Source organism: Fundulus heteroclitus, chromosome 17 (assembly GCF_011125445.2).
Source record: "Fundulus heteroclitus isolate FHET01 chromosome 17, MU-UCD_Fhet_4.1, whole genome shotgun sequence".
Classification (NCBI taxonomy): domain Eukaryota; kingdom Metazoa; phylum Chordata; class Actinopteri; order Cyprinodontiformes; family Fundulidae; genus Fundulus; species Fundulus heteroclitus.
The window spans coordinates 3949470-3962418 of NC_046377.1; the positions used below are offsets into that span (position 1 = coordinate 3949470).

A 12949-nucleotide genomic window follows, 5' to 3' on the forward strand; every position below is an offset into this window, starting at 1 on the left:
AGCTGATGCCACCAGGAGTAGAACAACCAGTTATTGCATTTAAAGGGCAATAATTTGTTCCTTATAGGGCCAGCTTGGCTTATAAATGCTAATCATTTATAAGCTGCTTTTTGTATGTACTCAGGTTATATTTGTCTGATATTAACAATTGTTCGATGGTTGGAAGCATTTTAATGTGACAAAAAGAACAGAAGAAATCTGTTAAGGGGCTACACTTTTTCACACCACTGAAAATAATTGGATGAAATCTTGGGCTGAACCAGGGCGAGAGAACGGATCAGCAAAACAAGCACACGTACAGATACTTGGTTATTGATATACTGCTGCTCTCATTATATCCACTCACCTAAAGATCTAAATGTGGGGAGATTTTATACATTTTTCTATGTCTACAAGCAGGTAACTAGAAAACAGAAATCTGTCACCCTCTTTACTCTCCAACTGAGTCAACATTTATCTGAAGGTAGAAATTCCAAAGCAACGCTAAAAGAAGACATGTTGCATATAGTACTTTCTCTCTGTCACGGCGCCTCTGCTGTCACAGAGCTACACTAAAAAAAATGTAACACCATCAGGGGAAACAGCTGGTGTTTTATGTTGCTGAGCATGGATTGTAGTTTCTGGAAGAAAGGATTGTTTTAAAGAAAAGGAAAAGACCGACTGAAGCCTCAGGCTGCCAGCTCCTTCACTTAGAAGAGTAATCGTTTCAGCACTAACCGTAGCGGTCTCTCTGTGGCCATCGCCAGTGTTTCCCTTTTTCCCTCCTCACAAAACCTGGTAGTAGGAATCGGAGTGGGAGACTGTTACTATGGAGACAAAGCTCTCACCAATTACCCATAGATGGAGGTGTGATTTGAGACCTAATGACATGTCTAAATGCAAGACTCAACAGCAGTACAGCTGCACCATCATCTTCCTTCAGCTTAATATGAGCCCGTGTGTTTTTTTCCACTGAGACGTGAACATGTCGGCCCACGGCAGCTTGCGGCGACCCTGCAACAGGATCTATCGCAAACACTTTCCTGACATTCACGTACAAAGGGCAGAATGCAGCAAATGAGCTGGAGCTCATTATGGGGCCTTTAATAGTTGCATGGAATAAAATCTGTATTGCAGGCTGATCTTTGTTCATTTAGAAGAGGTTACAGGGCCTCCCCAAGGGCCTGTTTTTCAGGCACATTTATGCACATTGGTGTTGTTCCCTCTCAGTCACAGTTTCTCCAGCTCATCTCTGTAGGAGCCGAGACCAAAATCACATTCAGGATTTCTTGAGTTCTTAAACTGTGATGTTGTTGCGTCTTACGAAATACAGAAAAAGTTATCAGATAAATAAATATATTGCAGCTGTTATATAAGATTATTTTAATTTGGTGGGAATGGCACCCCAAACCATTCCTGATTCTCAATTTCCATTCTGGGATTTTCCACCAGCTGCACCACAGCTTAAAAAGCTGCTGTTTTTGTTAAGAAAACACTGGAGGGGTCCATGTTTGATTCTTGTTTTCTGCTTAGTCCCCTGTGTTTTTAGCTTCCTGCCGAGGAGCTGAAAATTGATCGGCTTAGAACAATAATAAGATTTGTGGAGATAGTCTAATTATCTTTTCTATAAAATCCCTTGCTAATGAATTGATTCTTCTTACAGATCACATTTAAATGACAACATAGTGGAAACATCTGGTTTATTAAGTCAAAATAGTCTCCCACGCAATTTTCAGCAACCTAATAAAGATCTATGAATGCAGATATGAGGGTTTCACTTGTTTCTCTCTGATGACAGGATGGTCAGCCAGACATCCTCTACACCTTCTGGACTGATGTAACCAGCACCCTAAGCGAGGAGTTTCACCGAGCTACTGAAGGTACGACTGGTCTGTGTTTTCTGCTCTGTGTGCTGGGCTGAAGCTACAGCTGCTTTCACTTTCATCCAAAATGCATCCATACATCCCACATTGATTCATAACTCTTACACATAAAAGTAGCTTGAGGGTTCAAGACGCTGTTGCACGTCTGTAGCGTTTAACTTTAACTCAGATTCAGTAACTGAACAATGCGAATAATTGTGATGTGCATATAATGTGCATCAAAAAATAGTTTTGTCTTAACTGTACTAGATGTATGGTGTAACCATGGAAACACAAATGTACAGTTGTCTTGACTGAATGAGATAGTCGATTCTATCCATTTCATCCTCCTCATCTGTCGAATGAGCCAGAAAAATGCATATCTTTGTTTACAGTTTACTTCTTTTTTTTTTTTTTGTCTGTGTCGTTTTCTTTTTTTTTTGTCTGTGTCGTTTTCATTTAAGATGTTTAAGTGAAGTCAAACTAGACCAAATTACATGTTCAGTTTACTACTTATCATCTTTAAATTTATCCAGGCCCCAGCCCTCCTGGCTCTCCAAAACCCTAGAAAGATGCAGGTTCCCACTCCTTGCACCAACCTAGAGCAATCCTGTCAGGGATGCAGAACACACCTTTAATATCTTTTTCATTTATAATCTACAAACTTAACATTATGAAAAATACTTGACACATAAAAGGTCAGCTTAAAATAACTGGACTCAAGAGTATCTTAGAAGGGTGATCTAGCAAACACCTGACTTAACACGGGGGAACTTGAGAGTAATTTATCTGCTCCTTTAACCAACACCATTCATTTATATCGAGTAATACACAAATGAGCAACTTTGTGCGTATTGCTCCTCCAGGAAAAGCTCACATCCCACCAATTTAACTCAAAAGAAAAATAAACTTTCATAGATTTAAATTGTCCCTGATACTTTTTAACTCGATAAGGATCAGGCATTTCTGCTTTCCAATACTGCATTAATGTTCACAATGTATTCACAAAGTGCAGTAAAATAAGAGTACATTTTATCAGTATTATTTGGTTTACAATATTAACATGATTGTGTCCCACTGAACTCATTAGCTAGTGCCTCTACTTCAACACAGAGTTAACTAGCTTAGGAAAGCCACTATAGCCGTGTTTCCATCAACATTTTTTAATACGCGTTTTGAAATATCGCAATTGGAGGTTGGTGGAAACGGGAACATTTGTAATAACTTCCTCAGTTTCAGAATAAAATTTTTATGCTGGCTTGAGGTGTTTTTTTGGATTTTGCAAACAAGTTCATGCACAGGGACGTGCTCTGGTGGTGCTGGTGTAGTGAGCATGACCCATGTATGGAGGGCTTAGTCCTCGACTAAAGCCGCAACTGACCCAGGTTCAATTCAGCCCTGAGGTCCTTTGCATGTCTTCCCCCCCTCTCTCAAAACTCCCTTTCCTGTCAGCTTACTTTGAAAAAATTAGCCACTAGTGCTACAAAAAAAACAAAAATAGAAAGCCATATTTAAAAAAGGTTAATGCGCAGAACGGGAAATGGAAACATATTTGCCGATTAAGTTCTGACATAGCGAATATTTACCTCACATGACTGATCAGAGGTTTCTGCTGTCAATGACTTCCCGGAAAGTCCCATAACTCACATAAATTGTATTTCCTGCTCTACGTCTCCAGACAGCATTTAACATCGTCAATAATAGTTGACATGACATAACAATTACAGCTTGTAACATATTCCTGAAAACCTCTCTCCATTTTTCTTTAAAGGCGTGGTCCATCATAGTTTGTAACCTCTACTTCCTGTTCATTAGACCCGTTTCCGCTGCGCTACAGACAGTGAACAGGCCGGCTGATATTCCTTCACGTACGCACATCTCACCAGGCCTCCCTGCTAGGACGATAGAGTAGTTGCTGGACTACACTGCTCTGCTTCTAACATAACGGCAAAATAAACTTCACCGTTATATTGAATTAACTTACCTGTCTAGCAGAAAGCCTGCAACCTTCGCGTCCGCTTTAAATCCCTGCTCCCTCGTGAATTATTTCCACTCCACCTGGTAATAATAGCTACACCGATATAGACTCTAATGTTTCCCGGTTATTACTCCATTTTCGTTTCTTGGTTACTTTCTCTTCCCTTTCGCTGGGCAAAGAGTGTGGATAATCCTCCATATCAACAGAAAACAGCAAATAGAATGATCTCTGGTCATCTTTGTTTGTTTCTACTCCTCCTCCACCGACAGCAGGTCTTCATATAGAAGACAGATAGGGAAAATGCAGATGGCTGACAAGTTTGGCCTCTTTCGGCTCCTGAAATCAGAAATAGCAACGCAACATGGCGCCTCCCAGTGGGTGCACAACAGCTATGTATTTATAAACCACTAATTCTAAGTTATGACAATGCTTTCATTTTTGAGGTGACATTATTAGACAGTGCCAGAATATGTCTATAAAAGTCACACCACACATCAATTGTTAAACATGTTAATATGTTAGCGGAGCTTAACATGTCGATTAACACAATGATCTGCTGCTGGAAACTTAAACTCGTAGCATCAGATCATCGTTGGGAAAAATGTGACAGTTTAGGCAAATTTGAATAAGTCAGTTGTAATTGGTGTGACACAAATGAGTAACTTAAAATATTTTTTTAGTATCAATTTTATTGTGATTTTGATTACTTTTACAATTCTAGTTTACCTATGTTTTTCTGCTTCTTTAAACATGTGGAGTTCAAAATAGGGTTATTTGAAGCTACTTCATTTTACCTCTGTCTTCATTCTTCCATTTTTTTCTACATCAATATAGTCTTTGTTCTAATATTTGTAAAACAAATTGAATGCATTCACCCACAATAAAAGTGAAATAATAATAATTTATCAAAATCACCGAAATCTAAAGCGTAGTGGGTGGATTGATAGTGGGTGTATATTTGAATCTTTGTAAGACCAAGACTAAGAAAAAAAGACTTAATTATTCCAACAATAGCATTTCTTTCTCTCACACGTTCACACACTCCCAGATCACATGGAGGCGTTTCAGTACAGAGTTGTCTGATTACAGAGAATACCAAAGTGAGAACAGGAGAGGCGGTTTTGGCTGCTTGCTCTCATACTTGGCTTCAATCTAACCTTGTCAAAAAACCTGTTGTTTCTCTCAGGCTCAGTGTCTGAAAATATTCTAAGAAAGAAATGTGGAAGAAACACTATTGTGTTTAACATGGGACTTATATGGTGACATCTTTGTTTTTAACTTTGTTTTTTCTTATAGACAAAAGCAGCAAATAAACATTGACATACTTTTCATTCTTATTTAGCAAAAAGCCCCATAGCTGCCACAAACCTACCAGAGATATGTCTTATGATTAGACTAAAGTAGAAGATGCACTGAACTGTTCTGGTTAAATAAGAGAATGTACTAGATGAAAATACATTTTATACAAGCATCTTAGGTTCTTTTGTGGAAATAGTTTCCCCTCTAGTGCATGGCATACCTATTGCTACTCATAAATTAGCATTCTTTAGCTGCTCAGTTAAATTTGGAAATTCATAACAAGTTACCTTAAAATACATAAGGACAAAAAGATCCAGTTCAAATGCAATCAGAAATGTTGTAATATAGTCTTCCTGTAGTTCATCACTGACCGGTTAAGCAAAAAACTATCACTCAGAGAACTAAAATTCTGGAAGCACTCAGATAAACATTGCAATTGGTTATGACATCTGTTGCGTTTGACACTTTCCATTTAATTTTGTTTATTTGTAAAGAATGCGTAATATTAGCAGGCTGTGCACTATTTTTGTTAATACTTGAAGCAGTGAATGGAAGCAGCTGAAAGTATCACTTATCTGGGGGGGGGGGGGGCACCTTACAAACCAAACCATGAGCTTCTCTTTGTCCCATCAGATCTAAATAAACCTAAAAGGTAAGAAAACAAATCACAAACAGCTCTTTGTCAAAAGTGTTTTGAAAGAAGTTATTTACTTAGAAAAACAATAGAAAATCTCATATTGTTGATTTTTCATACTTTTAGGATTTTTTTTTCCCTTTGGTTTTCTGACTTTACACTGAGTCAGTGTGCCCATAATATAATTGTGTGAATTGGTCAGAATTTCCTCCAACTCAGTGCAAATGAGATGGCAATTATTGTTTTTGGTCTCAAAAAATGCATAGGTGGAGATCATTACTCAATTAAACTCAATTGGGCTAAAAGCTACAGAGTATATGAACCTGGGTGTAGTTTTGGGCTAAATTGTCTATTTTCTGTCAAACACATAAAGTCTGTATCTGGATGTTACTCAAAGCACTGCCAGAATAAAGGATATCCTGTCAAAACAGGACACAGAAGAATTGGTGCATTCTTTTATTTTACGTAGGTTAGATTACTGCAACGGTGTATTTAGTGGTGTAGCTGCAGTTTCAGCTCATCCAAAATGATGCTGCCAGGGTCCTGACCAACACCAGGAAAATGGATCAGTTCCAAGAATCATGTATGATCTTGGGCAGAAATGCTTTTCCGAGTTGCTTGTCAGATATGAACCATGTAGACCCCTAAGGTCTTTAGAGACCTGCTTACTTATTGTTCCCAGAACCAGACGTAAACATGTATCATTTAGTTTCTATCTCTTCAGCTAAGGAACAAACTCCCTAATAATCTGAGATGTGCAGAAACTGTTGATTCATGTAGATCAGGACTGAAAACACTGTTTACTGCAGCTTCTGATCAGAGATTCTGACTAATGAACTGTTTGGATTTGTTTTTAATGCCTTAGTATCTGTACTTTATTAACGTAATTTTTCTATGCAATGCTTTTATTCTTATGCCTTATCTTTAATTTTTATTTAATCTTTAAACAGGCAAATTCAGAGCAGTTTCCTTTTTACAACGGCATCGTGATAAAGGCAGTGCCTTTTGGAGGGAAAGGGGGCTGAAAGAGTGGACACATTTAAATAATAATTGTATAAATGGACATGGTACACCATTTCATGTTGCCAAGTGACTATTGGCAGACATAACTAAATAATCAAAATAAGATTTCTATCAAAATGATGGAAACAAATGGGCTAGCAGTATGAATAACATTTGTCCATAAAAAGGTTAACTTCACATAAAACATTCAGTTGGAGCATTTTTTTGTCATTTGTTCCCGTCTCTGGATTGTGCCGACTAGGATGATTAGAACTCTATTGCAGAGAGCGTTTCTGGGACAGTTAACATAATCAAGTTTGCAGAACCACTTGTATGCTGAGGATTAGATGTGCAATAGTTGACACGGGTAGGATGGAAACAGGCCAGGCTGAATTTTGTATGTTAACATGAACCAATGAACTTCACGAGAATTGTGTAATGATGGCCAATTAGGGGAGTCTGATAGAGTGCAGTGGTGTGTTTTGAAGGGACTGGTGCATACCGGAGGGCAGTGATAGAGGACATCCGGCTTTTAGGAGTGCGCTCTTGCATGCTGCTTAGAAAATTACATCACCGTAATGTAAAAGGGGGAGAATGTATCGTTTGAGCAGAAGTAAGTTTTACAGAGGAGGTAAAGAGGAAGCGCATTCTAATGACGGAACCAATTTTGGATTTAATCTTAGTGTTTCATTTATCAATGTGTTTTGAAAAGGACAGAGCTTATGTTTTTTATTTCACTCTTTCCTTTGATGTCCTGTAAAGTACTTGAACATTGTGTATGAATATGGTTATAAACAACAATGGCAACCACAGAGAAAAGAACATAAAAAAAATCACATTTTAGCTTTATTACCTTTATTCAATTTTCTGCCGTCACCCACTAACTAAATAAAGCTCATCTTTCACTTTTTCACTAAAAACAAGTCCAGTGTCTAAATAGTTGGAGTTGAGACACATTCATCACTGACAACTGATAGTAAAGAGCTATGAATTAGAAACAAATAGGTCAGGACGATCTGGAATGAAGTTGTAAAACCACTGTTTTTACATTAAAGTATGAGTAGAATATAAAAAAATAACTCAAGTTTTCAAAGTAAGATGTACAAGATGTATGGTCAGTATCATATATCCTATTGTAGATGGTTTTAGACCCTAAAGGATCAGACACCAAACAAGAAAGGGACTTGTTTAGTGTCTGAAGTGTAAGTTTAAAGGAGGAGCTCTTTCAACACTTAAAATTAAAATGGTGTTATAAAAGACGTTTTGATTGCCAGATATTGAAAATTTAGATGTAAATTTCTGTCAGTGCTGTTGCACTTCAAGTGTTTGATTTTTACACATTGTGTCACTCAATACCTCAGCAAAATTCTTGGCATAATTTCTGAGTTTTATCTACAGAGTTCTGTGCTTGACTTTCACTTTAACAAGTTGTCAGCTGCACAACCACAGAAAATATATTTTTTTTGTTCGCTAGAAACTTTCCGTGAGGGAACTTAAAATTCAGCAGACTGAGCACACAGCAAGAAGACAACCCATGCAATGTTTAATCTAAAGAGAACTGTAAAGAGGATTTCCAGATGTGACACATAATGGATTGTTGTACCATTTAGATTTTTGATTTTCTGTTTCTGATTTAACGACTTGCTTCCTTGCTTTTGCCTGTCCAGCCTCCTCTTTCCTCAAGCAGGCTTTTGAGGGAGAGTATCCGAAACTGCTGCGGTTGTACAACGAGCTGTGGCGCCGCCTGCAGCAGTACAGCACCAGCCTGCAGGGGGCTCTGACGAGCACTGGAGGCTTGGACGTGTCTCTGGACACTGCAGAAATAGACAGCCAGGACCTGTTCACACATGGCAAACAGGACTACAAGTGAGAATCAACACCTTCAAAGTCATTTTCATTTTGTTTTCACTGAAACTGGAAGGCCACGCTTTTTCCCCGAGTATTTCTAATTTGTTTGGGGCCAACAATCTTTTATACAAAATAAGTGAAATACCTTTTATCACAACTATTTCAGCTCTTAAATCACCTGTAATCCTTCTGTTCTGCCTGTTTTCAGGCATAACTTGAGTTTATAGCAGCCTGCTCTGCTCTATATTCTAGAAAGTACTTTGTTCTGCAAGGAGAAACAGGCTCTAATTTAAATAAATTCACAGATCTGTTAAAAATGTACACACACTCATCAAAGTTAACAATGTATTTAAATTAAGTTCAATTCAATTTATTTATAAAATGTCAATTCACCACAAACGTTTTCTCAAGGCACTTTAGAAAGTCAATCCAATCATACAGACACATTGAAAGTACACTTGTTCCAATTGATCCTAGTTACCAAACAAAAAAAATAAAAAATAAATTTCCATATTGGTTGAAAACGTTTCTATCTGAGGAAACCCAGCAGATTGCATCGTGTCACTGACTTTGCAGCAATCCCTCATACCGAGCATGCTTGTAGCAAAAATGGAGAGGAAAACTCCCCTTTACGGGACCAGAAGCCGTCTGCCATGACTGACTGGGGCTTTGAGAAGACAGAGAAACACTGATCCTTTCTATGATTATGACAAAGTAAAGGGTTAATGGCCGTACTAGCTCCTTTAACGGCTTCATCTAGGAGGGAAACACAGCTAAGCAGATAAGCTCTAAGCCAGTTTTTAAATCTGGAGGATAAAAGAGGTTAGTGGCAGTAAAAGAGAGGATAATTGACTTTCAGTCTTTAATGACTCAAGTAAGTGTTTTTTCCTAGCAAGTAAGGATACAATACACAGATTCAGTGATTTTTTTTCTTTTCAAACAACCCTGCACAAGTTTGAATTTATTGATGGTTTCCTATCATCCTCAAATTGACAACCATAATGGGTTTAGGTTAGGGCTAGGTATATACTGGTAAAAATGAGGATTAAGCCATAGAAAGGGTGGAAGTCAAAGCAAGGTCCTCACTTTGTATTAAAAACAAGGATGTATGTGTGCATTAAATGCAGTTAGCGGGTGCTAGTGGGTGTGAAGGTGATTGTTAACGGTCACATTTTGATTTACTAATCTTTTCAGGGATCGTATCCACTTGACACAACAGGTCAGGTGTGTGCATGCCTTCTTTGATCCTGTGTCTCTTTGTGTCGTTTACAAAGTCCGGAAAAGGCATTAAAAGACTCTCTGCAGCCGTACGAGGCAGCCTACCTCTCCAAGTCCCTGTCCCGCCTGTTTGATCCCATCAATCTTGTGTTCCCCATGGGGGGGCGCAACCCACCGTCCAACGATGAGCTGGACAGTATCATAAAAACCATCAGCAGGTGAGTACGCTGCATGCCGACATGCACCTTAAGTTACAACACTTGTTTCAGGAATATGAAGCAGCTAGCTGCCTGCTTGTGTCAGGGCATTTTTCTCTACAGGAAGGAGGTTCTCAGATAGTCCTCTTGTTACGTAATTAACATTATTACATTTCATTCATTCAGTTCCTTTATTCATTAATATAGCCATATACAAGAGCCAACTAGACAGCCAAAGTTCTTTTGCCGTAAAATAAAACTTAGAAATTTGGACTAAAACGCCAGAGATTAAGCCCAGAAATCAAACCAACAAAATAATTTCACTGCCATAAAAAAAAACTTATTATTAACGTGTTGTCCTTGCTTGCTCCTGCCATGGTTGAGATAAAAGATATAATATCTTATATAATATATCTGAAATCCTCCAGGGCGAGGCAGCGCAGAGTTGGCCGCGCTGACACGCTTGGGACAGGGAATCGTTTAAAGCTCCGCTCCCCTGGTTCAGCCGGGAATTAATCCCGGAAATCAATCCATCCATCCATCCATCCATCCATCCATCCATCCATCCATCCATCCATCCATCCATCCATCCATCCATCCATCCATCCATCTTCCATCACACTTATCCCTTGTAATAAAAATAATTTAATTGCGGCTAAAAATAGTTATTATGAACAACTTATTCTTGCCTCGCAGTGGCTGAGGTAAAAGACCTGAAATTTGAACTCAGTGGATGCAAACAGCCAGAGAGAGCAGCGTGGAGGAAGCAGACCGGTTAGAGGGTGTAGTTCTGCTCCATGAAGGCATCTATTCTCCCAGCAGATCCAGTGAATTCAATCAATATGCTGTAACTAGTGTCACCTATATGTGTGTGTCTGAGATCTATAAACTATAAACTTTTAATTTTTCCATAATTCCTGACCTTTTTGCACAAGTAACATTTACTGTTTGTCGCCGATGCTTAATTGCATATTTCTGTCACTTATTTTTGTCTGTATGTAAAGTAGCAGCACTCCCAGCTCTCAAATGTAAATGTCAAGGATAATAATGCCAAGATGACGATGCCAGAGACTGTGAGGGGATCCGATAGGAAATGTGTTTTTTTTTGTTTTTTTCCATAGAGCATACTTTTCAGAACTTGTCTAAAAGCCACACACATGAATCATTTGTTTAAATCTCTATATCGCTGCATTATAATTAGTCACATTTTACTTTTTTTTTTTTTTCTTATTTCCAGTGAGTTGAATGTGGCATCAGTGGATCCAAACCTCTCTCTTGCCGTGGCCAAGAATGCTGCAAAAACCATCCAGCTCTTCTGTGTCAAGTCAGAGCAGCTGGTATGTACGGCGCCCTGATGCATCTCAACCACAGTGTCACTGCTGTAGGTCCAACTCTTTAGCTCCAGGCTTTGCTAGCATGTCAGAAGCAGCCACCTGGCTTTACCAGGGTTTTTTTTTTTTTAAAGCGGTTGAATGCAGCCTCTGCTGAGGAGACATTTAACATTTGTTTAACAAAATTAAGCCAAAGTGTAGAGGCTGCTACTTACCCCCTTAATTTTCTATGTGGTCATTATAAGAGGGTAATTAGCAACCAGATAATGTTAATAACAGGATCTCAACTAACTGGCCGTTAGCAAATGGGAGCATTTTAATTTTTTAATTTTTTTCAGAAATAACCAGACTAAAGACTGTCCTGGCAAAAAATACAAACATGGCAGCAACGATTGTTTTTAAAGGTTCCTGTCGACAAACTCAAAATGTATAGCGCAGTTTCCCTTTGAACGGTAAAGACCAAAGTACAGATGTTTTGTCCTAGTGCACAGTAGCATGTTCAGAGAGTCATGGCATATCATTAACAACACATCATGTCAACTGTCGAGCACGGTGATGGAGGGTTTATTTTGCAACCTCGGGACCTGGGTATCTAGTAGTCGTTGAGTTAACTGGGGACTTCTCTGCATACTGAAATACTCTGAAGTCAAATTTAAAGCCATCTGTTTGACAGCTGTGACATGCATCACTACTAGAAGCCAAAAAGCAGCAGAATAGTAGGGAGAGCGTAACATCAATTTGAGATCTGAAGATATCTGTGCAGAAAGGAAGGTCTGGACACTCGGTGAAGATAAATAACACGGTAAAGAATCCCTTCACAGCAACGACAGTCGATTCATCCACAATTCATGACATTAAGTATAAACGGGAGTTTACTTCCAAATACATCTCTGATTTAATGGGTTATGAAAACCATGTGGAAATGATCAGTAAAACAGAAGGTGATGATGCAAAAAATAATGGAAAAGCATCAAGGAGCTTCCAGCAATGTCAGCCAGCCTCTCCTGCACGTAACATCTATTTTTATGGTTTTATGGTCACTTTTGATTCTCAGAATAATGTTTGGAGAGGCCTCGCTCCAGAAACTGTAACGTTTACTGCTCGTGTCCTCAGTGTCTGGTGAACTTTGCCCTCCAGCTGTTATTGAACATCTGTGCATCCTTCCTGTCCACAGCTGTGCACCCAGGGAGAGGCCAGCCAGGTGATCGGACCGTTGACAGAGGGGCAAAGAAGGAACGTTGCTGTGGTCAACTCTCTGTACCGCCTACAGCAGGCCGTTGCCAAGGTAACAAGAGACAACCCTGTAGGTTTCGAATTCAAATGAATGCCCAATTAGAGGCGTACTCGGCTGGTAGTACACCGTGCGGTAAAGAGGATTTGCTATTTCATGATATGTGGTGTAAGCCTGCTGTAAACTCCTTTTGCTGCGGCGTCTCAGAAGTCTGTAAGGCAGCATATAGTTGGTGAGAATGAGCGCTGCATGAAAGCTTCATCTCAGTACAGTGGGTGGGTCACAGTGGGAACTCTAGTAGCACATGAAATGGTGCTGATTTGCAGCTAGGGTAAATAAATGTTTGTCCACCTTTATTCTCATTTAGTCT

The 12949-nt window shown here is 39.0% G+C and overlaps 1 protein-coding gene across 1 annotated transcript in view; it reads left to right on the plus strand.

The window, feature by feature from the left end:
• The window catches only part of cog5 (component of oligomeric golgi complex 5), a 73319-nt gene that overhangs the window by 53480 nt on the left and 6890 nt on the right, over positions 1–12949 (plus strand). The window contains exons 11-15 of the mRNA XM_036148927.1: positions 1778–1859; positions 8422–8620; positions 9877–10038; positions 11255–11354; positions 12523–12633. Coding sequence (XP_036004820.1) covers positions 1778–1859; positions 8422–8620; positions 9877–10038; positions 11255–11354; positions 12523–12633 — 654 coding nt within the window. The remainder of the gene's footprint in view (positions 1–1777; positions 1860–8421; positions 8621–9876; positions 10039–11254; positions 11355–12522; positions 12634–12949) is intronic.